Here is a 27,823-nt window from a genome sequence, read left to right on the forward strand (position 1 = left end):
CATTTCAGACATTCACCTGCCCATTATCATACCTAATCATCGAAACCTCATAAATATATCCTTCCATCTAGTCATCTGTACATACATCCAGGGCAGCCATCAGAAATGTTGGGGCCCCTTACACAGCTTTAGGCCTGGGCCCAGTGCTGTATTTTGGCCTAGGCCAACAAGGCCCAGGCCTAGGGCGGCAGATTGCAGGGGGGCAGCAAAAAAGCCACCCCCCCTCCAAATGAGACTCTATTGGCCGCTCTCTCACCCCCCTCTCTCTCACTCCCCTCCTCTCTCTCTCACTCACCCCCTTCTTTCTCTCCCCCCCCCCCTCTCCCTCACCCCCTCTCTATTTTTCTATCATCCCCTTCTCTTTCTCTCACCCCCCCTCTCTCTCTCACCCCCCCTCTCTCTCTCACCCCCCCTCTCTCTCATCCCCCCTCTCTCTCATCCCCCCTCTCTCTCACCCCCCCTCTCTCTCTCACCCCCCCTCTCTCTCATCCCCCCTCTCTCTCATCCCCCCTCTCTCTCATCCCCCCTCTCTCTCATCCCCCCTCTCTCTCATCCACCCTCTCTCTCTCTCTCTCATCCACCCTCTCTCTCTCTCTCTCTCATCCACCTCTCTCTCTCTCATCCACCCTCTCTCTCTCATCCACCCTCTCTCTCTCATCCACCCTCTCTCTCTCATCCACCCTCTCTCTTTCATCCACCCTCTCTCTTTCTCTCATCCCCCCTCTCTCTCTCATCCCCCCTCTCTCTCTCATCCACCCACTCCCTCATCCCTTCTCTCTCTCAACCCCCCTCTATCTCTCTCTCCCTCACCCACCCCCCTCTCTCTCTCCCTCACCCACCCCCCTCTCTCTCTCCCTCACCCATCCCCCTCTCTCTCTCCCACCCCCTCTCGTGAGCTCTCAGGGGTTCATGCTGGGACTTGTAGTCCTTCAATTTTGGAGGAAGTCACATCCATTAAAAAAGGAGTGGGGAAAATTTACATAGGAGGGGGGGGGGGGGGGGCGCCCAATTTTAGTCTTGCCTAGGGCAGCACAAAACCAAGATACACCACTGCCTGGGCCCCCAGGGTCTGACCACCAGGTTACATCCTCCTCCTTCCTAGCAACCAATAACTTTGACAGCGGTGGCCAGCAGCAGGATGGGAGTCAGGAGCCAGTGCAGTGGGTGGCACCAGCCGGAGTTGGGACTAGTTGTCAGTGTAGCGGAGGAAAAGAAGAAAAGGGGAGGTGCCAACTTGGAGCCCGGGGCATTCCGATGGGCAGGGCCCCTCGGGATGCCTGGGCCCCCTACATCTGTGTGGGCTGTACCCCCCCCCCCCCCCCCGATGGCGGCCCTGCATATATCTATCAACCATTCTGTCTATACATCCACAAACCACTAAAAAAACCTACAAAAAAATCTACAGTATCTGTCTGTCTGTCTGTCTGTCTGTCGTATCTCTCTCACCAATACGCCTGGATGGATCTCCTTCTTGAAAGCCAGCAATATATAGTCTGTAGCTGTCTGACTCAGCAGAGACAGAGAAACTGTTGTAGATCACAAAACGGGAGTCATTGTCAAAATCTTTGAGGTCGATGCGCAGGCGGTAGGACCTCTGAGAGGTGAGGCGGTGGATGTTCTCCAGACCTGTGACAGAAAATGATGGAGATGTATTGAAACAGTTACAGTTACAGTTTTACGCAAGTTGCATTTTTTCACTATAACCCCAACATCTGCCAGATGCATAAGCTCAGACGTGTTTGTACTACATGCTTAGATTCACATATTATATACCTTGCTGATTGCTGGTTTATCCTGTGTTCTTCAGTCCTTATTGTAATACCATTATATGTTCTTACTTCCTGTCAGAGGCGTAACTAGAACCTTCAGGGCCCGGTGCAAGAAACTATGAGGGGCCCCCCCGGACCCCTTGCCGGGGCCCTTTCCTTAAAGCCTGGGGCTCTTCCCACTGATCCTGGGGGCCTTTACTCTTGTTGTTGGGCCCTTTATTATGGTCCCGCAGCGGGACCCTTTCACACGTTCTGCAGTGGACCCCCTTTCTGCCAACTTATGGCCACCCCACGGTGGTGGAATGTCAGGGCTTGGTCGCAATTGTGACCTTTGCGATCCTGGAAGTTCGCCCACTGGTGTCAGTAGTTTTTATATTTTTGGTATTTTAATTGTATTTTTTATCATTTTATTTTATTTCTTTACAATGTCACTGACTATGACTCTGTCCATTCAGAAAAATAAGGAGCTGATAAATTACATATTTACTGACCCCTTCCTGGTTCTCTTTTGTGACACATCCCCTGCAGCAGCCGGCAGGAGATGGGGGAGGGAGCACAGTGGGGGGGGAGCAGCACAGTGGGGGGGGGGGGGACCAGGGGAGCACACAGGGGCCCAGAGACAGCAGAACACAAGTAAACTGGATAGGAGGAGTGGCGGGGGCAGCATACAGAGGAACCAATCTCCTCCATTTTCCTCCTTCAGCTACAGGAGGAAAAAGAAGGACTGTGATTTCTCTACATGCTGCCCCCACCGCCCCTCCTATCAAGGTGTACAGGGGAGTCGCACAGGTCCCCTGGGGCATGGGGCCCGGTTGCAATTGCAACCCCTGCAACCCCTGTAGTTACGCCCCTGCTTCCTGTGTTTCTAATTTGGTCCCTGGTTTCGTTTTACTCATTTAACAAACGTGCTTAGGACAAGATCTAGCAAAAGCCCTGATATACCTCTATACCTCACAGTCATTAGTGGACTGCATCTGCTGTCCACAAAAAACTGAGCGGAAAACCTTGTGGCAGTAACCTGTGAAGACAACCTCTTCAGGCTCCATCGAATAATACCTTTTTGCAACCAGTTCTAAGGTGATTGTCTTCAATCCCTAATTTTTATTGTGTCCATCGAATAATACCTAGCTGCTGAATCTGAGGACCCCTGGGAAAGGTCATTGATTGAAATCCCCACACCGCTTCTCCCTCGCCTCTTCATATGGCTTTTGATTCATCCAAGACACCAGGAAAATCCAAGGATTTGGCATGTTGGCACTGGTAAGAGGGCTGCCCATGAAACACAAGCTAGTAGGTATGCTACAAGGTCTAGAATGGTCAATAAAGAAGAAGATGTCAGCCACATAGTCAGATCTCTTCCACTTACTTGTTTGGATCAGGGCCAAAAGGGGCCATCAGGAGCTTCAGGAGCACAATAAGAAGTTGGCAGAAGCCAAATGAGGTACCCTGTATATATTGGTGGACCAAGAAAATTGGAACAGGTAGAACAATGTTGGCATCAGGGAACTAGCAGAAGTGACAAAGTATGAGGATCTCCCCAACAAGGTAAGGGGCATATTTAACACTTTACTGGGAAAACCAGCCATTGGGTACACTGGGTACACTGAGCCCTGTGCCCATGCGAACAATCTACAGATACACAAGAGATGTAAACTGTCACCTTCACTACTATGAAGAAAAGAGGAAATTATGAGAAACCTCAGGGATATCCCAACCACAGATTTTGATGGTGCATACCCCAGTACCGTTCCAGGTTTAGGCAGAGAAACCTTGTAACACTGAAGAGCACTGCTACCCCTGCTAGACAAGCTGGGTGCTGCTAACATTGCATACAGCTGAGGTTTCCCAGCCTGCTTGATTGCACATAAATATGAGTGTAGCGGACAGACGGGATTGGTCTGCTGACTTGATCCCAGGTTCTGATCCCTTTTGGAAGCAAGCAGCCAGGCACAGGTTTTTTTTCAGCCAGATGCACCCAAACTCACTCAGTCCTCAGAAAGTAATAAGACAGGTAGTGTCTTTTTTGTTGATTTTATTGTTTTTGTAGAACTGGGATAGGGATTGGGAAAAGCTTTTGGATGCCCAGAACTAAACAACTTGAAAGAGGACACTATCCTAAAGCAGCTATGCAAGATAAAGCAGAGTTTCTCTCCACAAACAGTGGCACACAGTTTTACCACAGAGCCCTTCTATTCTCTAAGGAACAACCCTGGCAGCAAGTCTGGGACAATCCCAGACTTCTCATCTCATGAGAATTCTCGAAGGCCTAATCACTGTGACCCAGGCAGCAGCGGCGGCGATCGGCTCCTCCTCAGTCCCCCGAACGGCTTCTTCTCCGTCCTCGGTACCAGCACGTCTCCGCCAGTCCTTCCGGTCCCTCCTCCTCCTCGGCCAATGGCATGGGGTTTGCCTTGCGGCCAATCAGGAAGCGCGTATCGGACATGCTTTCTGATTGGCCAGGAGGAGGATCGGTGTGACAATAACAAATTTTCATTCGCTATTGTCACACAACGGGTGGGCTCGGGATGCACTGCTCTGCTCCCCGGGTCCACCCTTTGCATCGCCCTATAAGAGCCTCTGGCTCTAATCAGGTGATGAAAAAAAATAAATCCCCATTGAACTCCATGCGTCCGGAGCCCCTGCATGTAGATTAGGGGGCCGGACGGATGGGGGGGCGGCGCCCCTGCGCCCCTAACAAGCCGACCGCCACTGCCAGGCAGTCTGAAGAACTCCTCTCAGCTTCAGCTAGACTCTGCCTGAATTCTCCCAGGAAGATCCCCTCTGAGTTTTGCCTTGACTGTTCCTGTGACTTTAGGGGCGATCTTATGGCTCCTTGGCGAGACGGAATCATCAAGGAATTTTTAAGAGGGATAAGGATACCATAAATGCCAAATGAGCCCTTAAAAGGACAAACTACACGAGAGGGACCTGACATAGCATGTGCCCATGCTCTGGGCTCTACGGGCCCAGGCACGGGGAGGGAGAGGTGTCTAGAGAAGGGGAGATCCTGAGTAAGGTGAGTTGGGTAGTAGAAAGGTGCGGACTGATTGGGCCAGCCAAACAGCGAGGTAGCACCCGGTAAGGCAAGGGAAAAGGTGGGGGCGGGTGACAGGGAAGGAAAGCGGGAGCAGGGGGAGAAGACAAGAAGGAAGGAGAGAAGAGAAGATGAAGAGTCTCCACTTCTAACAGCGGAGCCAAGAACTAAATTTTCCTCACTTCTAGCACCTGACCTGGGAGGGTGCTACATGAGCGCTCAGTTCTTCTCAAATTCCTTGAAGATCTAGGGACATCCTGTGCATTCATCAACCACCAGCACTGATTTCTTGGCAAGACACAGTAACAACTTTTTCTGACCTCTCGGAGTACTAATGATAGAAGTCATCAAGAAAGAGATGCCTTGAAACATCTGGTTCTTCACAGCGAAATGTGTGAGATCTCTCTACGTCTCCTAATATACCCTGATCATTTTTTCTTTCTAATGGTTCTTCTGTTCACCCAAGACTGTATGCCCAACCTTTACCCCATTATATTTACCATTGTTCAATTATTTTCACATGTTTGGGATGTCTAATATTCAACCAAAATCTTAAAAGCTCCAGTTCTTCATCCAGATATGAAAGAATCCCAGCTGAGTCTACCATGGTATAGTGGACTATTCCCACTAGTTTTTTTTTTGTTTTTTTCAAACAATGTTATTGAGGTATAAAAATATACAAACAGCAGTAGAATACAGGCGTAACAAAGCATATGTTCAAAAAGAAAACAGATCTAACAGAGGACAACTATCCAGCATGAGATACAGTGGGTACGGAAAGTATTCAGACCCCCTTAAATTTTTCACTCTTTGTTATATTGCAGCCATTTGCTAAAATCATTTAAGTTCATTCTTCTTCCTCATGAATGTACACATAGCACCCCATACTGACAGAAAAACACAGAATTGTTGACATTGTTGCGGATTTATTAAAAAAGAAAAACTGAAATATCACATGGTCCTAAGTATTCAGACCCTTTGCTCAGTATTTAGTAGAAGCCCCCTTTTGATCTAATACAGCCAGGAGTCTTTTTGGGAAAGATGCAACAAGTCTTTCACACCTGGATTTGGGGATCCTCTGCCATTCCTCCTTGCAGATCCTCTCCAGTTCTGTCAGGTTGGATGGTAAACGTTGGTGGACAGCCATTTTTAGGTCTCTCCAGAGATGCTCAATTGGGTTTAAGTCAGGGCTCTGGCTGGGCCATTCAAGAACAGTCACGGAGTTGTTGTGAAGCCACTCCTTCCTTATTTTAGCTGTGTGCTTAGGGTCATTGTCTTGTTGGAAGGTAAACCTTCGGCCCAGTCTGAGGTCCAGAGCACTCTGGAGAAGGTTTTTGTCCAGGATATCGCTGTACTTGGCCGCATTCATCTTTCCCTCGATTGCAACCAGTCGTCCTGTCCCTGCAGCTGAAAAACACCCCCACAGCATGATGCTGCCACCACCATGCTTCACTGTTGGGACTGTATTGGACAGGTGATGAGCAGTGCCTGGTTTTCTCCACACATACCACTTAGAATTAAGGCCAAAAAGTTCTATTTTGGTCTCATCAGACCAGAGAATCTTATTTCTCACCATCTTGGAGTCCTTCAGGTGTTTTTTAGCAAACTCCATGCAGGCTTTCATGTGTCTTACACTGAGGAGAGGCTTCCGTAGGGCCACTCTGTCATAAAGCCCCGACTGGTGGAGGGCTGCAGTGATGGATGACTTTCTACAACTTTCTCCCATCTCCTGACTGCATCTCTGGAGCTCAGCCACAGTGATCTTTGGGTTCTTCTTTACCTCTCTCACCAAGGCTCTTCTCCCCCGATAGCTCAGTTTGGCCGGACGGCCAGCTCTAGGAAGGGTTCTGGTCGTCCCAAACGTCTTCCATTTGAGGATTATGGAGGCCACTGTGCTCTTAGGAACCTTAAGTGCAGCAGAAATCTTTTTGTAACCTTGGCCAGATCTGTGCCTTGCCACAATTCTGTCTCTGAGCTCTTCAGGCAGTTCCTTTGACCTCATGATTCTCATTTGCTCTGACATGCATTGTGATCTGGAAGGTCTTATATAGACAGGTGTGTGGCTTTCCTAATCAAGTCCAATCAGTATAATCAAACACAGCCGGACTCAAATGAAGGTGTAGAACCATCTCAAGGATGATCAGAAGAAATGGAAAGCACCTGAGTTAAATATATGAGTGTCACAGCAAAGGGTCTGAATACTTAGGACCATGTGATATTTCAGTTTTTCTTTTTTAATAAATCTGCAACAATGTCAACAATTCTGTGTTTTTCTGTCAGTATGGGGTGCTATGTGTACATTCATGAGGAAGAAGAATGAACTTAAATGATTTTAGCAAATGGCTGCAATATAACAAAGAGTGAAAAATGTAAGGGGGTCTGAATACTTTCCGTACCCACTGTATATGGATATCTAGTAAGGACCTGATGTGGACAAAAGATGACAACAAAAATTGTAAAATAGTCATGATGACCAACAAGGGCTAAAATAAATGTGAAGACCAAGCTCCCAAGAAAAGAGCCAAGCCCGAGCCTGCCATCACTCTGAGAAAAAAAAAAAATTCCCTGGGAAAGGAGCTAGAACTTGTCTGTATAGAAGGTAGAAAGAAAGGAAGGGAAGGCTAAGAGCCGGTTCACACTAGCGCGACTTGTCAGGCGACTTGTCAGTCTGACAAGTCGCGCACCATCGCGGTCCATTGACCACTACAGGACCCGTTCTAATAGGAGCGACACAAGTCGCTCCGACTTAGAAAAAGGGTCCTGTACTACATCGGGGTGACCTCGGAGCGACTTGCATAGACTTCCATTATGTAAAGTCCCTGCAAGTCGCTCCGAAGTCGTGGTGCATTGTAATGCACAAGTCGCCCCCGAAGTAGTAAGGAGTCGTGTCGCCCCAGTGTGAACTGACTCTAAGAGGAGCGAGGAGACCTGGAATGGAGAACGTCAGGGCGGTTGGGACAATTCCTAGGGTGAACCCAGGAACAGGGAAGAGTGAGTTGTCAAGTTTATTAGGAACCAGACTCCGGGTGTGTGGATAGGACAAGGGGTGCTTGCCTACCGGGCCTGCCCGGTGGCAAGTGTGCACCCAGCAGGAACGGAAGAGGGAGGGACTAGGAAGGTAAGGGCAGGTAGGTGAGAGGAAGGAGGATAAGAGGAGGGTAAAATAAAAATAAAATAAAAAAAAAAGGGGGGGAGGGGAAATTAGAGGCAGGCCAAACGAAATAAGAGAGGGTAAAGGCAGTCTCTTGTAAGGGGGGTCAAATTCCAACACTACGTTTGTGGAAGGGGAAAATCTAAGGACAAAGTGCATCATTGGCAGAGACGGGCATATTCTGACGCACTAGTTTTGAATCACTGGAAACAGGGCCCAACATCACTGAACTTCGTACGTCGATTCGCGCAGCTGAGCCAGCCTGCCGCAGTATATATGTGGCGGGCAGTCGGCAAGTGGTTAAAGTGGTATTAAAGGTTCCGTTTTTTTTTTTTTAAATGTAATGGTTTTGCCTACAGCAGCCCCAAACCTCTTCTTCTGGGGCCCCCTGCCGGTGCTCCTGCCACCTCCCTCTTGACCAGTGCCCCCAATAGCAAGCCGCTTGCTATGAGGACACTGGTGCTCACTCGTTCTGGAGCCCTGCTTTATGTGTCCAGAGGTAAAGCTTAATTTACTAAGCTCTGGAGCAACTGCACCTGCAGAGGGCAACTACATTTTACAAAGCGCACAGTCTATTTGCCTTTAGTAAATCAACCCCATAGAGCCGTAGCTCATTGCTCATTGGCTCACTGGGTGTGATTGACAGCAGTGGGAGCCAATGGCACATAAGTGTTACATATAGCCAGGACAGAATGGCCCCAAAATTTTTATTAGTTCAGCAGTGTCGGGTTCGATCAACTGCCAGATTTTTATTGCAGAAGTGCTCTTAATGGAAAAACTTTGCAGTATTCAGGAAGGTGGAAAATTAAAGCCTTACCCCACCAATATTCTGAATCAGCTTGCCCAAATCCGGACTTGTAGTCTTCCCAGCCTCGATAGAAATTCTCACTTCCGTTAAACCTTTTCTGAAATACCTGGAGAAGAAGAAGCTTCACATTACTGGACCATGGTACAACATGCTTGGATCCAACATTATTTCCTATAACCTGGTGTGTTTGTGTCATTTCACAGATACAATCAATGCAAATATTAAAACAAAACTAGCGACAAAAAACGTGTAATAGAAATTATTTTTGGTGGATTGTACTGATTATATTTTATAAATGGTTGCATTTAGAATTAGAGGGAGGATTAACCACTTGCCGACCGCCTCGCAATGGAGTTGCGCTGGATCATGTATCTAATACGTTATCTAGCTCTATTGGGCACGGGGGCGCGCACGTGCACATGCGCCACTCCGGCTGTTCTGTGATTACTCAGCTGATCAGTGGGTCCCGGCCAATGATTGCCGGCTTGGACTTGTTGATCGGCGAAGAGGAGGATGACAGGACAGAGCTCTGTGAATGTAAACAACATAGAGCTCTGTCCTGACAGCAGGGATGTTCCAGTTTTTGTTTCTCTGTAAATCAGGGGATAAAGACTGGCACACCACTTACTAAAAACAGCACACAGAGAATGCACAAAGCATTGATTAGGCACACAAGTCAGATTTCTGGCATCCCCTGCAACAAAAATGTCATTTTTTGTGAGATACTCCCAATAGGAACACGTCTAAAGGGATGCAGGCCCAGCAGATTTCCTCATTAGAGCCCTGCAGCTGCCAAAGCTGATAGATAATTATGAAACCCCTCCCATTAGACCCACTCAGCACAGAGGAACAAACAATGATTTCTTCAGAATAACAAAAGTTAGGGATCTGCAACAAATTTGTTAAAATTCTTGTAATGTGCAGAGATCACCCAGAGGGGAATGTTTTTTTCTCAACAAAAGTGGAGTTACGCTTTAACTTATTGGGATATTTAAAAAAAAAGATGTAGCAGATTACATTTTGGCCTACATTTGTGAAGAAATTCGATTTTTTTTTACACTTTTCATTGGATATTTTTGATAGCAGAAAGTAAAAAATATTGTTTTTTTTTTTTTTAAATTTCCAGTCCTTTTCCGCTTATATAACAAAAGTTAAAAAACCCAGCGGGGATCAAATACCAACAAAAGATGGTGGCTGTATTTGTGTGAAAAAATTATATTTTTTTACAGCATTGCATGACCACGCAAAATTTTCAAACCCATAAAATTTTTTTTTTTTCTTTGCAACCTGAAAGAGAAACACATAATGAGCTAGTATGCACCGCATACTAGCTCATTATGAAATACTTACCTTAGAACGAGCCCCCGCCGTGTCGCCCGCTTACCTGTATGACGGGCGACATGTCCAGTCGCCCGTCTTCCGGGATCGCGGCATCCGGCCATCTGATTGGCCGGAGCCACGGTGACGTCACTCCCGCGCACGCGCGCGGGAGCCGACGGTCACAGCACGGGGCTCTGAAGGAAACGGCACCAGCGGCCGCTCCTTCAGAGCGCATGCGCCAGTGACGTCACTGGCTGCATGTAAGGTAAATATCTCCTAAACGGTACATGATATTTACAGTACCTATAGGTAAGCCTTAATATAGGATCACCTATAGGTAAAAGTTGCAGAGGAGGGTTTACTTCCTCTTTTAATAACCAGGCCATATTTTGCGATTTGGCACAGCGTTACTTTAACGGACAATTGCACGGTCCCGCGACGCTGTACCCAAAAAAAATTGATGTCCTTTTTTCCCCACAAATAGAGCTTTCTTTTGGTGGTATTTGATCAATATTTTTTACTTTCTGCTATATAACGTTCTCAAAAAAAAAAAAAAAAAAATCTAAATTTTTTTAAAATTTTTGGCCAATTTGTTTTCTGCTACATATTTTTGGTAAAAAAAAAAAAAAAAAAAAAAATCGCAATAAGCGTATTTTTGATTGGTTTGCACAAAAGTTATCTCGTCTACTACCTACAGGAAAGATTTATGTAATTTTTATTGTTTTTTTTTTTTTTTACTAGTAATGGCGGCGATCTGGGATTTTTTGCGGGACTGCGACATTGGGGCGGACAGATCGGACCCCTAACTGACATTTTTGACACTTTTTGGGGGGACCAGTGACATTACTACAGTAATCAGTGCTAAATAATATGCACTGTTACTGTAATAATGACACTGGCAGGGAAAGGGTTAACCCAGGGGTGATCAAAGGGTTAAATGTGAGCCTAGGGGAGTGTTTCTAACTGTGTGGAGGGAGGGGCTTGTGAAATGACCATAGAGACATGTGATCCTATATAGAGGGATGTGATCATTCCAGAGAGAAGAATGGTCAGCTGTGTTTACAACATCCTACCGTCCTTCTCTCTCAGCGGGGAGCGATCGCGAGTGTCAGGCGGCAATCGGAGCCGCCTGCCCCGTGCATTGGAGCCCTCGTTGCTGAGGGGGGCGCGCGCGCGCCCCCTAGCTGCAGGCGCGCGACCGATGTATACCTACGTCAGTTCACGCGGGAGGGCCAGCCTGCCGCAGTAAATATGCGGTGGGCGGTCCGGGAATTAATGTAGCGCAGTGCCAAATATAAAAAAATAGCCTGGTCATGAGAGGGGGTAAAATCTTCCGGAGAGCTAGTGGTAAAAGTTGTAATTAGGATCATGGTTATAGTTACAACTACTTGAGCATTGCTTCAAATATTGGATAACTGCTTGGGTTACCATTACCATCCATATACTGTATACATATAGAAAAAACTTTTCTTTTTAGTTTTGGATCAAGTCAAGGAAGGTAAACTTTTTAGTTTTTTTTTTTTTTTTTTCTTTTTTGCTGTCTGTCTTGCTAGAGCCATTTCCCTTCACTTCCTGTCTTGGAGGCACAACAGGAAATGGAAGAATATTCCCTCTATTGGTGGGCCCAATAGATTTCCCCTCACTTGTTGGTCTCATGACAACCCTAAAGTTTAAGATTTGCACTTACTTCTCCCTTGGCAACAATGGTAAGAGAAGGGGACCAACACCAACATTCCTTATCTAAACATTTTGGCTGGACAAGCAATTTAAACTCACACTAATCTGACTATGGACCTAATGATCCCCGAAGCAACAGGGATGCTGTTATTCCCCAGCTGTTGTAGCCAAGGATGCAGCTAATCAAGCACAGTATAAACTTGATTAGCTGAAGTTGAGGGCATTTGGAGTCTATTAGACCCCTGATATCTCCATAAAGAGTATCTGTCACCTGCCTATACTATAAAAATGGGGGGCTTGTTAGCCCCCTTTGTGATAGCAAAAAAAATGTGTATTTTATTGTGTTTGGGGGCTGCTAAAATTAATTTAAGTGCACGTTTTTTCTTGAAAATATGTGTTTGATTAACAGCTACACGGATATAATGCAACATAATAAATTGCAGTGGTCACTACTATTTTATTCTTCAGGGCCCCTGCTTTGAGAACATATACAATGTTTGTGGGTTCTAAGTCATCTTCTAGCTAATGCTGATTTTACCGTGTGTGATAAAATAAAATAAAAAATTGTCTTGGAGGCAAAGTGGTTAAAGTTTATGTTACCCTATGTTATGCTACCCATAATATGTACTTCTATGTGTGTTTACATATGTGTATTTTTTAGGTCATAGTTTCTATCATTTTCATGTACTACTTCCATCTGGAGTACCTGGCTGATCCTGCCAGTGACCTTTCTTCCTTGTTCTAAACTGACCACATAAAGCACAGAAGCTGATTTGTGTTAGCGTGGTCAGTTTTCATCCCTTGGCTGGCCATACAGGGGTACAGGACACTGTGCAGACCTACAGCATGCCTGTAATGGTTAGTTTGTTCAGAAACCACCCGCCAAATCCCCTTCCAATCACATCCTGCCTCTTAAACACATCCCCTTCCAATCAAAGCCTGCCTCTGGCACACACACCCTCCCAATCTAAGCCTGGCTCTGGCACACACCCCCTCCCAATCGCAGCCTGCCTCTGGCACACACCTCCTCCCAATTACAGTCTGCCACTGGTGTACACACCCTCCCAATCATATCCTGCCTCTGGCACACACCTCCTCCCAATCACATCCTGGCTCTTGAACACACCCCCTCCCAATCATATCCTGCCTCTGGCACACACCTCCTCCCAATCACATCCTGGCTCTTGAACACACCCCCTCCAATCACAGCCTGCCTCTGGCACACATTTCCTCCCAATCACAGCCTGGCCCTTCAACACACCTCCTCCCAATCACATCCTGGCTCTGACACACACCCCCTTCCAATCAAAGCCTGCCTCTGGCACACCCCCCTCCCAATCACAGCCTGCCTTTGGCACACACCCCCTCCCAATCACATTCTGGCTCTGACACACACCCCCTTCCAATCAAAGCCTGCCTCTGGCACACCCCCCTCCCAATCACAGCCTGCCTTTGGCACACACCTCCTCCCAATCACATCCTGGCTCTGACACACACCCCCTTCCAATCAAAGCCTGCCTCTGGCACACACACCGTCACAATCGAAGCCTGCCTCTGGCACACACCCCCTCCCAATCACAGCCTGACTTTGGCACACACCGCCTCCCAATCACAGCCTGCCTCTGGCACGTATCTCCTCCCAATAACAGCCTGCCTCTGACGCACACCCCCTCCCAATCACAGCCTGCCTCTGGCACGTATCTCCTCCCAATAACAGCCTGCCTCTGGCACACACCCCCTCCCAATCAGAGCCTGCCTTTGGCACACACCCCCTCCCAATCACAGCCTGCCTTTGGCACACACCCCCTCCCAATCACAGCCTGCCTCTGGCACGTATCTCCTCCCAATAACAGCCTGCCTCTGACGCACACCCCCTCCCAATCACAGCCTGCAACTGGTATACACCCCCTCCCAATCACATCCTGCCTCTTGAACACCCCCCCTTCTAATCACAGCCTGCTTCTTGAACACACACCCCCTTCTAATCACAGTCTGCATCTTGAATATACCCACTGCTCAAGCACAGCCAGCATCTTGCCTCAGACAGACTGTGGAATACAGGCACACGGCGTGTCTGCACAGCATCCTGTAACTCCACCCCCCACTATCAGGAAGAAGACACGCATGGTCACATGACAGAACTTTTTAACCTTCTAAGGCCTCATACACACTGGTTTATTGTAAAGCTGTTTCTCCGGACAGGAGGAAATCAGGATTAAAAACTCACCTAAGCTGCGATGTTTCAAACCAGTTTAGATGAGTTTAGCAGCATTTGGTGTTTGGGCGTTTATTTCAGTGGGCAGAATTTTAATTTACTCCGGCCATTGAAATTAATAAATGCATAGTAGCACTTACACACGTTTAGCAGCATTAAGCATTTTTTGTAGTTAAAATTCCTTCTCCTGAATGCGATTTTAGGGTATTCGGAAAATGTACTCTAAGCTCCCCTGCTACTAAACTGCTGTGCATGGCCACATAAAATAACGTAGAGGGAAGTTCAGGGGTAGGAAAAAGAAATGAATTGCCAAAGCCTACAAAAACTGGAGTTTAGAAGCAGCAGTGTGCATGAGGCCTTCAAAAGATAAGAAAGATCATTTCTGAAACTAAGCAAAAGTAGTTATGGTACCCGCGTAGTCGTCTATAACATTGTATGCTCTCAACAAAGCTAAAGATTTAAGAGATTTCAGCTTTAGGGTGGACAGACATTAATAAAGGAGAGTAAAACCCATAATGCAAACCAAGGGGGGTTAATAAAGGTGCTTTAAAGATCTCTACACTGCTCCCATCACTTACTGTCCATGGTCCGTTTGGAGTGGTCATGTCACAGTAGACTTCGACTGGACTGAAAGTACATCCATTGGGGTATATCCAATATACGCCATCCGAGGTAAAATCATCGTCATAAACATCCTTGCAGTCAAGAGGGAAGCAGGTGGCATCTATCTGACAACTGTTAACTGGAAGGACAAAAATATGAAGTAAGAGTTCTCTGTCTCTATTAGGTGCACAATCTAAAAATGAGGTCATATTTAGGCCTAAGATTTGGGTTTACCACCAGAAATAACAACCTAGAATGAAGAGCATATATGGTCATCTGTGTCACAGAAGCCAGTCATTTTAAAGGAATGTATAACCCAGGCCTTTTCTACAAAGGAAAAAGTGGTGCTCCCATTGGTATTATCCAGGGCTGTGGAAGACCATCTCTATTATCCAGGGCTGTGGAAGACCATCTCTATTATCCAGGACTGTGGAAGCTGGACACAGCTCATCACGTGGTAAAGAGCTGCTGTGATTAGCCCTTTACCACGATCTGTGATCAGCTATGTCCAAATAACACAGCGAAAACAGAGCGCGCCAAATGCGCATCTCAGGGGGCACACGAGGGGTGTGTTTCCAGGAGGAAGCCCATGGACACCCTCCCAGAAGAACAGAGCCGCTCTGTAGCCGTCTTTCGGCTATAGCCTGGTAAGGAAGTGGTAAAAGAGAGGGGGGCCTAGAGAAAAATTCAACTATGTAAGAAGCAGTAAGGGTGCCAGACCAATGGTCACAGAATCCAAAATAGTATTTTCTTAGATGATTAGTAGAAAAAGAAAGTCAACATGTTATGAGGATTTAGACATTCCCCATTCATCAGGGCTTAAAGTGTTTGTTACCCCAGCACTTGTACTTGTATGAGAAAGTCTCCTGTTCTCTTTGTATTGCTTCCTATATGTGAAATCCCTGGTGTTCCGGCCAGTCCCTCTGCTTTCCTATGAAAAACAGAGCACACTAGACAGGGGAGGACACCATGGTCAGTTCTCTAGCTTTACTGTACTGGGAACTCAGTATGCTCTCCTCCAATGATCAGACTTGTCCTGACACGCCCCCGCTTCACAGCCATTCACTGGGAAGTTTAGTATGTTGCTGCTTCTCTCTCCTCCTCCCCCCCCCAACTCTTATGTAGCTGAGAACAGAGGGAATGTGATCACTTATAAAAAAAAAAGGAAAAAGTATTTATAATGTTTTTTTTTTATAACTATACAAAAAATGAGTGCATTTCCTATCTATTTTAAACTGAATGGGTTGTCTTACGAAGTAATAATTTAAAATCACTTTAACTACTCTGTAACCTTAGATATGACTGGACTTGAATGGATTGTAATACTAGATGCATGTATATAGTATAATCCTGGCACCCGAAGTCTGTGGATTATCTAATAAAAAAAAAAATACTTTGGACTCTCTTACCATTGGTGTGGTGCCCTTACTACTTCTTACATAATTGGTCCTTTCTATAGAGAAGAAAGCTGAAAATTCTGTTATTTACATATTTTACTTTTGGCATTGATAAATGCCCCCATGGCAGTGCCTAGCTTTCCATACCTGTAATATTAGATGCATTTATATAGTATAATCCTAGCACCAGAAATCTGTGGATTATCTAATAAAAAAAAATACTGTAGACTCTCTGACCATTGGTGTGGTGTCCCTACTTCTATAGAGAAGAAAGCTGAAAATTCTGTTATTTATTTTAGTTTTGGCATTGATACATGCCCCCATGGCAGTGCCTAGCTTTCTATACTTTTTTTAATAATAATATAATAATTAGCTTATTAATCTTACAAATGGCCATTTTTGAATAATATGATTTTATGATTTTATAATATGATGAGCATGGATTTAGAATCTGTGTGGGTTGAACTCCATAGGGAAGGAGAAAAGGGGAAAGTAATTGTGGGGGTTTGCTATAGGCCACCTAACCAAGGGGAGGAGGTAGAGCTGGAATTTTTAGCACTAATGGGTAAAGTGGCAAAATTGGGATCAGTCATCGTATTGGGGGACTTCAATTACCCCGACATTGACTGGGAAGAGGGGACTGCACACTCACAGAAGGCCCGCCTATTCACGGAAACCTTACTGGATAATTACATGTCACAGTTGGTGGATTCCCCTACCGGAGAAAACGCAGTCCTGGATCTATTGCTCACTACTGACCCAGACATAATCTCGGAGGTAGGAGTCCAGGACAACCTGGGCTCTAGCGATCACAGGATGATCACATTTAGTGTAAATAACAATATAACAAGTGGGGAACATAAGAACCCTAAACTTCAAAAGGGCAAACTTTCCAAGATTGTACTCAATGATGGAAAGGGTAAACTGGGACCAAACCCTGGGATCCCTGAACACAGTGGAAAAATGGGAATGCTTTAGGAACATATTAGGCAAAGGCATCTTGCAGTGCATTCCTATGGGAAATAAATTTAGAAGAGACAAAGCCAAACCTGGCTGGCTAAACTGTAGCGTCAAAAAACTTATTAGGGGGAAAAAATTGGCCTTCAAGAAGTATAAATCAGAGGGCACAGTATCGGCTTTCGAGCAATACAAGGAGGCAAATAAGAAAAGTAAACAAGAAATCAAGATGGCTAAAATCAACTTTGAGAGACAAATAGCAGAGGATAGTAAAAAAAACCCAAAGAAATTCTTTAAATATATCAACAGCAAAAAAACTAAGGCAGAGCATATTGCACACATAATTAACAATGATGGGAGGATGGTTACAGAGGACACTGAAAAAGCAACCGTGCTAAATGCTTTTTTCTCGTCAGTCTTTACACAGGAAAAGGAGGGGTACACTGACCATGACTGTATGGTTAGTAGTAATAAACAGGACTTGCCACCATGGCTAACAGAGGGGGAAATCAGGGAAAGGCTGGATAAACTTAACACAAACAAATCACCAGGCCCGGATGGCATACATCCGAGAGTACTCAAGGAACTCAGTAAAGTTATATCGAGACCACTGTTCCTGATCTTTGCTGACAGTATTAGGACAGGAGATGTACCAGGGGATTGGAAGAAAGCTAACGTGATTCCAATATTCAAAAAGGGCCAGAGGCATATCCCGGGAAATTATAGGCCTGTCAGTTTGACATCAGTAGTATGTAAACTTCTGGAGGGGATGATAAGGGACTATATCGTAGAGTTTGCTAAGGACAACAACATCATCAGCAGTAATCAGCACGGGTTTACAAATGGGCGTTCTTGTCAAACCAATCTCCTAACATTCTACGAGGAGGTGAGCTGTGAGCTAGATAGGGGGAGACCAGTGGATGTGGTGTACTTGGATTTCGCTAAGGCGTTCGATACAGTTCCCCACAAGCGCTTAATTTATAAAATAAGGTCTGCAGGTATCGATAGCAGGGTTTGCTCTTGGATACGGAACTGGCTAAAAAGGCGTGTCCAAAGGGTAGTAATAAACAGCGCATACTCAGACTGGTCTGAGGTGGTAAGCGGGGTCCCCCAAGGCTCAGTCTTGGGACCAACCTTGTTCAATTTATTCATAAACAACATTGAGGTCGGGATCAGTAGTTCGATATCAGTTTTTGCAGATGACACAAAATTGGGCAGGGCAATAACTTCACAACATGAAGCAGATATCCTACAGAATGACCTGGACAAAATAACAGAGTGGGCAACGACATGGCAAATGAGGTTTAACGTGGAGAAGTGTAAGGTTTTGCACTTGGGGACTAAAAACATAAAAACACAATACACGTTAGGAGGGGAGCCCTTGGGGGAATCAAAAATGGAGAAGGATCTGGGAGTCTTGGTTGATGATAGATTAGGAAACAGCATGCAATGTCAAGCGGCAGCTTCCAAAGCCAACAGAATATTAGCATGCATAAAGAAAGGGATGCATTCCAGAGATAAGACCATAATCCTTCCACTTTATAAAACTCTGGTCCGACCGCATCTGGAGTATTCTGTCCAGTTCTGGTCGCCAGTCCTCAGGAGGGATGTGTTGGAGCTGGAGAGAGTCCAGAGAAGGGCAACTAAACTAATTAGGGGATTGGAGGACCTTGACTATGAAGAGCGTCTACAATCGCTCGATTTATTCTCCCTGGAGAAGAGACGTCTGAGGGGGGACATGATAGCAATTTATAAATATCTTAATGGGGATCCCAGCTTAGAAAAAAAGCTGTTCATTCGAAGGGATTGCATGAGGACTCGAGGGCATACAATGCGATTAGAGGAGAAGCGTTTTAACCTCAGGCAACGCAGGGGGTTCTTTACTGTTAGGGCAACAAGATTGTGGAATTCTCTACCACAAGAGGTGGTTTCTGCGGGTAGAATGGTGGCTTTCAAAAGACTCTTAGACTTACATCTCAAGGATCAGAACATTCAGGGGTATGGGAGATGATTACAGCCACACACACCTACACAGGTTGAACTAGATGGACTATTGTCTTTATTCAACCTCACCTACTATGTAACTATGTAACTATGTAATATATGATTTGACCACCCATTGACTTAAATAGAGTTTGCTGCAAAGTTTGTACATTTTGAGCTTTGAGCAAGATTTAAACCCAAGCAGATCCGGAAAATCAAATCCAAGCAGATTCACTCATCCCTTCTCCCGACACCCATACTGATCTGGGCCTCACCTCACAGGGGCCACACCTCACCCAAGGATCTTCGGTATGCACTTTAACCCTCCGGCCATCCTTCTGAACATAAGATGAATTTGGAATAAAATCCAAATTTGTAAAAAAAAAAAAGTTATAATTTAACTGCTAATTCTACAAAATTCTACTATATTTTGGACCTTCATTCCTCCTATTTGCATGAGAGCGCAGCATTATGTACATTTTAACTTTTACATTTTGAAGTTTGAATTCTATATGGTAATCTTTCTATAAGTTGAAATATACAAAATAGCAATGTAAAGTGGTATGGAATTTATTTATTTCTATTGGTCAGGATTAAAAAAAAAAAAAAAAAACTACCTACATCAAGCTACTCTTAGGTCAAAAGAGGAAGGTTTCAGAAATGATGATGAACACAAATTAATATCAATGTAATTGTTGGAAGAAGAGTAAACATAAGCATTTAGATCTCATAACCCACTACTTTTTCACAAATATACACTATATTACCAAAAGGTATTGGGACGCCGGCCTTTACACACACATTAACTTTATTGACATCCCAGTCTTAGTCAGTAGGGTTCAATATTGAGTTGGCCCACCCTTTGCAGCTATAATAGCTTCAAATCTTCTGGGAAGGCTGTCCACAAGGTTCAGGAGTGTGTCTATGGGAATGTTTGACCATTCTTCCAGAAGCTCATTTGTAAGGTCAGGCAATGATGTTGTACGAAAGGCCTGGCTCACAGTCTCTAATTCATCCCTAAGGTATTCTATGGGGTCGAGGTCAGGACTCTGTACCGGTCAGTCAAGTTCCTCCACCCCAAACCCGCTCATCCATGTCTTTATGGACCTTGCTTTGTGCACTGTTGTGCAGTCATGTTGGAACAGGAAGGGGCCATCCCCAAACTGTTTCCACAAAGTTGGGAGCATGAATTTGTCCAAAATTTCTTGGTATTAGGATTTCCCATCACTGAAACTAAGGGGCCTAGCTCAACCCCTGAAAAACAACTCCACACCATAATCCCCCCTCCACCAAATGATTTGGACCAGTGCACAAAGCAAGGTCCATAAAGACATGGATAAGCAAGTTTTGGGTGTAGGAACTTGACTGGCCTGCACAGAGTCCTGACCTCAACCCAACAGAACACTTTTGGGATGAATTGGAGCAGAGACTGCGAGCCAGGCCTTCCCATTCAACATCAGTGCCTGACCTCACAAATGCGCTTCTGGAGGAATGGTCAAACATTCCCATAGTCACACTCCTAAACCTTGTGGACAGCCTTCCCAGAAGAGTTGAAGCTGTTATAGCTGCAAAGGGTGGGCCAACTCAATATTGAACCCTACGGACTAAGACTGGAATGCCATTAAACACTTCTGGACCAGAAGGATTTGCCCCTTTAATAACCAGGCCATTTATTTATGATTCGGCACTGCGTTAATTTAACAGGCAATTGTGCGGTCGTGCGACACTGTACCTAAATAAAATTGATGTCCTTTTTTTCCCACAAACAGAGCTTTCTTTTGGTGGTATTTGATCACCTGTGCGATTTTTATTTATTGCGCTATAAACAAAAAAAGAGCAACAATTCTGAAAAAAAAAGAACAATATTTTTTACTTTCTGCTATAAAACCTTCCCAAAAAAAAAAATGTAAAAATCTAATTTTTTCATCCTTTTAGGCCAACGTGTTTTCTGCTACATATTTTTTGGTAAAAAAAATCCCAATAAGTGTATTTTGATTGGTTTTCGCAAAAGTTATCACGTCTACAAACTACGGGAAAGATTTATGTCATTTTTATTTATTTTCATTTTTTTACTATTAATGGTGGGGATCTGTGATTTTTAGCAGGACTGCGACATTGCGGCGGACAGATCAGACCCCTAACTGACATTTGTGACACTTTTGGGGGGACCAGTGACATTACTACAGTTCTACAAATATGCACTGTTACTGTAATAATGTCACTGGCAGGGAAGGGGCTAACCCAGGGACGATCAAAGAGTTAAGTGTGAGCCTAGGGGAGTGTTTTCTAACTGTATGGGGGAGGGACTTTTGGAATCAACACAGAGACCTGTGATCTTAAATAGGAGGAACACAGGTGCTCTGTGTTCATTCCTGAGAGAAGAACGGTCAGCTGTGTTTACAACAGCAGACTGTCCTTCTCTCTCAGTGGGGAACGATTGTGGGTGCCCGGCCCTGTGGATCGGCATCCCGCGAACCGCCGTACAGGTACTATATACTATATTACCAAAAGTATTGGGACACCTGCCCTTACACACACATGAACTTTAATGGCATCCCAGTTTTAGTCCGTTGGGTTCAATATTGAGTTGGCCCCCTGACCACCAATGTAAGGAGCATTGGTGGTCAGTGATAGTGACACACTCCTAAACCTTGTGGACAGCCTTCCCAGAAGAGTTGAAGCTGTTATAGCTGCAAAGGGTTGGCCAACTCAATATTGAACCCTACGGACTAAGACTGAGATACTACTAAAGTTCATGTGCGTGTAAAGGCAGGCGTCCCAATACTTTTGACAATATAGTGTATATGGAAGTATCATATACCAGTACATGAAATAATATTTGACATATTTTAAAATAAAATAACAGAGAAAATGTAACACTTACTCTGCTTCTGGTTGAGAGGTGATTGGAGAGCAATAACAGGAGCCAAGCAGGTCAAAATGAACAAACCAAGGTCCAAGGATCGGGACTGAGTGATAGAGGAATAATCATTAGTGTCCTTTAAGTTTTCTTCTTACATAGTCTGATCTACTTGCACTAATGTATTGTGACACTTTATATACACGTTTATAAGTAATTATGTTATAGGTTTTTACTTTTCATGGGAATAATTGTGTGGCTCATAACTATGCAGGAACATTCTATCACTGTGATAGGGTTCAAGCGGCAAGCCTGACGTGCAGAGGGTAGCCCCGAGACCTTCTGAGGGACGGAACATAGATGAGTCACCCAGGCAGTAGACCCAGGCTCACCCAAATGCCAACCTGTTTTCACCAGAGCCTCTGATGGAGAGGATGGACTTCGCTGCAGATATGACACCAGGTTGCGGTCCTCTGGGTTGCCCCGCCTGGGGATGAACAGATCCGGGTTCAATGGTAGACAAACAGACAGGGGTCGGCAGAAGAATGGTCACAGGACAAGCCAAGGTCAGGGCGGGCAGCAGACAAGCAAGGTGAGGGACAAGCCGGGAGGTCAACAGGAATCAGGCAGAATAAGCAGGTCTCAGGATCAGGAATCACAGGAGGAGCTTCAGACAAGACAGCAAAGTGCAGATACACCGGTTGTCTTTACATAGGCCCTCCTTGATGCCAAAACGCCAGGGGTCAACGTGCGTGTGCACGCACTAACGTGCGCGGGGCCACGCATATCGCGCATGCGCGTTTTGGCAAATATGCATGCGCATAGGCTAACGCCTATTAGCCAACATGCTTGCACATAGGCGAACGCCTATTAGCCAAAAATGAGCAAAAGACCAGTTCACGCCTGCTCACTTTAATGTACACAGGGAGTGTTCCTAACACACTGTCTTTTATCACCTATAGGCAGAAGCCTACTAAGCCTGATGGCAAATCTGACCCTGCTCATAATGTATGCAGAAATTCTCACTCACAGATCCTCCAGTCATTGACAGAGGTTCCTTGAGCTGTGGCTGTTTGACCTCCCATTTCATGGCGCCTGCACGGTTCTGGGGTCAAGGTCACTTGACAGAGCCCACTGTGTGACAACAAAAATGTTTTGGCTGTCCCTAAGTGGGGCATTCTGACCACCGCTGTAAGGCCTCATGCACATGGGTATTAAAAATACCACTTTTAGGGAGCTGTGGGGGATTAGTTCAAGTGGGGATCACCTGCCCTGCTTCAAATTGAAGGGCCCAGTGAGGTTCTGAAACGCGTTGGATTTATCTGACAAATTTGAAGTTCCATGAATGAATATGTGACAATTTTAGCTGAGTGATGGTAACTTTCTATTGTTTTCGCTGGTGGGAATTCATTAAAGTATTGCTAGAATATGCAGAGAGAGACCAAACCTGGTTTGTATATGTTGCTCCTTTGCTGCCAAAAACTGAAATGCTCTTATTTCCATAGAAGATATACACTCACTGACCACTTTATTAGGGACACCTTGCTAGTACTGGGTTGGACCCCCTTTTGCCTTCAGAACTGCCTTCATTCTTTATGGCATAGATACAACAAGGTGTTGGAAACGTTCCTCAGAGATTTTGGTCCATCTTCACATGATAGCATCACGCAGTTGGAGCAGATTTGTTGGCTTCTCATCCATGATGCCAATCTGCCGTTCCACCACATCCCAAAGGTGCTCTATTGGGTGAGATGTGGTGAGTGTGGAGGCCATTGGAGGACAGTGACCTCATTGTCATGGTGAAGAAACCAGTGGTGAGATGATTGGAGCTTTGTGACATGGTGCATTATCCTGCTGGAAGAAGCCATCAGAAGATGGGGACACTGTAGTCATAAAGGGATGGACATGGTCAGCAACAATACTCAGGCTGTGGCATTTAAACGATGCTCAATTGGAACTAAGGGGCCCAAAGTGTGCCAAGAAAATATCCCCCACACCATTACACCACCACCAGAAGCCTGAACCATTGATACAAGGCAGGATAGATCCATGCTTTCATGTTGTTTACGTCAAATTCTGAACCTACCATCTGAATGTCGCAGCTGAAATGGAGACTCATCAGACCAGCCAACGTTTTTCCAATCTTCTATTGTCCAGTTTTGGGCTGTTCGAATTGTAGCCTCTTTCCTGTTCTTAGCTGACAGGAGTGGCACCTGGTATGGTCTTCTGCTACTGTAGCCCCTCTGTTTCAAAGTTTGATGTGTTGTGCATTTAGAGATGGTATTCTGCATACTTTAGTTTAGGGATCGACCGATTATCGGCAACACCGATATGCACTTTCCCCGATATATCGGAATCGGCCCCTGAGGTTACCGATATTTCAGGAAAACGCATGTACCGGGGTGATTCCTGCAGCTAGAAGCGTCACCCGGTACCGGTGTCCATAGCTGACGGTCAGCTGACTTGTAATGACAACCGATGCTGAGAAGCTGCTCGGCTGTCATTACAAGGAGTGGGAGGGGACGTCCCCCCCCCTCCCGCCGCCTTCCGCGGCTCGCCCGGGTCTCCCGTCCCTCCCTCCATGTAAAAAACCCGGAAGTGATGTCATGACATCACGTCCGGGTACTCGGCGCCAAGTTAAAAAAACTGACAGCATTCAAAACAGCCAAACTTGACGTTTTGAATGCTTTTCAGTGCCGAGGAGGGGTTTGGGGTCTTTTAGACAAGGAGTACCACAAGGAGTACCTTTATAAAATAAATAAAAACATTTTTACATGTCTGAAAATATCGGCCGATATCGGCTGATACCGATATCAGATGACCAAAATATCGGTATCGGTATTAAAAAAACGATATCGGTCGATCACTACTTTGGATGTAACGAGCGGGTTTTTGAGTTACTGCTACCTTTCTATCATCTGGAACCAGTCTGCCCATTCTCCTCTAACATCATCAAGGCATTTTCCTCCACACAACTGCCCCTCACTGGATATTTTCTCTTTTTCCCACCATTCTCTGTAACCCCGAGAGATGGCTGTGCATGAAAATTCCAGAAATACTCAGACCAGCCTGTCTGGCATCAACAACCATGCCACGTCCAAAGTCACTTAAACCCCGTTTCTTCCCCATTCTGATGCTCGGTTTGAACTTCATCAAGTTGTCTTCACCACGTCTAGATGCCTAAATGCATTGAGTTGCTGCAATGTGATTGGCTGATTAGCCATTTGTGTTACCAAGCAATTGAACAGCGGTACCTAATAAAGTGGCCGGTGAGTGTAGATTCCTGAGGTCATATAATGGCATTCAGATCTCAAAGGTTGTCTTTTGGACACCCCGTCCTGGCTACAGAGGACTATCCTCCCCTCCTAGGGGAGTCTCTGTCCTGCTGAGGATGAATTAATTGCCATTTATTACAGAGGGTCCTACATCCACCCCCCTTCATCCCCACCCAGTAGGATTTGTTGAACTCACCTGCATCGTTCAGCTTCCCAGTATATTATCGCTAGTTAGGTGCGGGAGGTATTTATATCTGTGCTTCTCAATCACATGTGTTAGAATGGTTTCATCCTCAGAATCTGAGCCAAGGCGGAAGAAATATTAGAGAAAAATCCAATATTTATCATTATTACTGCAATTCTAAAAGATAGGAGCTGGACCTTGGCCTGGGTGTCCTTTGCTGAGCTCAGCTGGGGGTAAATATATGAAGCAAAAACAAAAACCTCAGTATTGATTACTCTAATGAAGTCAGACTGCATATAGATTATATATGCAAATACATATATAGATAATAAATATATTTTACTACTTTTTTTTATATATTTAGCACTGCAACAAGCGGTAATATACCGTATATACTCGAGTATAAGCCGACCCGAGTATAAGCCGATGCCCCTACTTTTACCACAAAAAGATGGGAAAAATGATTGACTCGAGCATGAGCCTAGGGTGAGAATGCAGTGTAGCTGGCATGGTACAGGAGAATGCAGGGTGGCTGGCATGGTACAGGAGAATGCAGGGTGGCAGGCATGGTACAGGAGAATGAAGGGTGGCAGGCATGGTACAGGAGAATGAAGGGTGGCAGGCATGGTACAGGAGAATGCAGGGTGGCTGGCATGGTACAGGAGAATGCAGTGTGGCTGGCATGGTACAGGAGAATGCAGTGTGGCTGGCATGGTACAGGAGAATTCAGTGTGGCTGGCATGGTACAGGAGAATGCAGTGTGGCTGGCATGGTACAGGAGAATGCAGTGTGGCTGGCATGGTACAGGAGAATTCAGTGTGGCTGGCATGGTACAGGAGAATGCAGTGTGGCTGGCATGGTACAGGAGAATGCAGTGTGGCTGGCATGTACAGGAGAATGCAGTGTGGCTGACATGTACAGGAGAATTCAGGGTGGCAAGCATGGTACAAGAGGATGCGGGGTTGCGGGCACTCACTTACCTGTTCCAGAGGCGCCTTCATTTTAAAAATGGCGCCGCCCGGCGCCGACACATCATTGCGTACGCGCCGCCGCCGCTCGAGACTGGTCGGAAATAGCCGAATGTATAGCAGCTAATTTCAGTCTGTATATGCAGTAAAGCATGCTTGTTATACTCATTGTGGAAGCTAAGGGGTTAATCCTTTGCATTGTGTAAAAAGGCTGTTTAATCCTGTATGCAAAGATCCTCGCCTTCTTGCATTGCCCCAAAACAAGTCCAGATAAGACAGAGTAAATGGAGTCAGGCTGCACATGCTCAGTTTGTTGTGTATTGCTAGAGAGTTTTTTTATTGCTTGGGAGAGTGGATGTGATCAGCACAGGTCCAATCAGCACTATCCAGACAGAAGGTCAGGGGTCCTGCATACTGATAGGACAGTCAGTGCAGCATGAAAACTCCTCCTACAACAGGGGTGTCCAAACTATGGCCCTCCAGCTGTTGCGGAACTACACGTCCCATGAGGCATTGTAAATCTCTGACATTCACAGACAGAACTAGGCATGATGGGAATTGTAGTTCCTGCAGAGCTGGAGGGCCATTTGGACACCCCTGCCCTACAAGCTTTAACCAGACACTGATAGAAGTCACAAGACTGCTATATACTCATGGCTGTTGTTAGAAATTACAGGGCCCCATACAGCCTACCTGACAGGGCCCACCCTTCCCGGCCAAAAGTAACTAAGGACATTGAGTTGTCAGTCCCTTTATTTGCAGCCTCAACAGCACAGATTAAAAAAAAACAGGAAATGCTCTGAGGCTTCCTGCTCATTTACAAACTGAAGCATAGTAAACACAGTTTACTATGCTTCAGTGATGAATGGACACAGAAGTGATTGGTACTGCTATGTAACGGTATCAGCCAAATGATCAGACCAGTGGTGATGTGCAATTTCTACTTTACTTAACAATGTGGAACTTAGATTACACAGGAGATCATGTGAACAGGGGTTTGCAGTACAAAACAGCAATATGAGGAAGGGAGAAACATTCATAAAATATATGAAAACAATTCTATTGCAGTTCTAGTAATGGCCACTAGATGGCAGCAGAGTGTTCTGAGTTCAAGATCTGAAGATTCTCACGTGTTCCAAGCGATTGATCGTTCATTCAGCAGACTGTGAGCTGAAGTGATTTCCTGCTGGCACAGACTTCACACTGGCGCTGCTGATGCTGACTTTGGTCAGGAGGCTCTGGGGGCCGTAGATAGGACCAACCCACTGCTTGGACAGCTTCTCCACATGGACTGTGACAGAGTCCTCTCCAGTGACTGGGGCTTGGATAGATGCTGCGTGCTCTTGTGCTCACTGCTGGTGGCCCACACACCAGACTGATCGAATGAGGACCCAGCACCTGGGGACAGCTCACTTGCCCAGTCACTGCTGTCCCATCAGGCAGGATCTCTCTGAGCACAGGAAGCTGGGCGGAGCTGGCATTTATACTCCCTAAGCATGTCCTGGAACTCAGGGGATGCTGGGAGCCCAGAGGATTGTGGGGAATCGAGTTAAAGGGACTTGCACCTGCATCTGGATAAAGGGGCACACCACTACAGTACTGATCGCTTAGTGTGTTTATTC

At 45.7% G+C, this 27,823-nt stretch overlaps 1 protein-coding gene across 1 annotated transcript; it reads right to left on the reverse strand.

Annotated features, from left to right (window-relative positions):
• Window positions 1-1,399: 1,399 nt before the first annotated feature.
• On the reverse strand, window positions 1,400-25,251 carry LOC309557641 (microfibril-associated glycoprotein 4-like; the record flags this gene model as incomplete). Its single annotated transcript, XM_082260432.1, has 5 exons — window positions 1,400-1,626; window positions 8,772-8,868; window positions 14,553-14,716; window positions 21,799-21,883; window positions 25,246-25,251. 5 exons carry the CDS (start codon window positions 25,249-25,251, stop codon window positions 1,400-1,402), a joined length of 579 nt encoding a protein of 192 aa, XP_082116558.1.
• Between the last annotated feature and the right edge of the window lie 2,572 nt (window positions 25,252-27,823).

This window comes from Pelophylax lessonae (assembly GCF_965119305.1).
Source record: "Pelophylax lessonae genome assembly, chromosome: 6".
In the NCBI taxonomy this organism is placed as follows: Eukaryota; Metazoa; Chordata; class Amphibia; order Anura; family Ranidae; genus Pelophylax; species Pelophylax lessonae.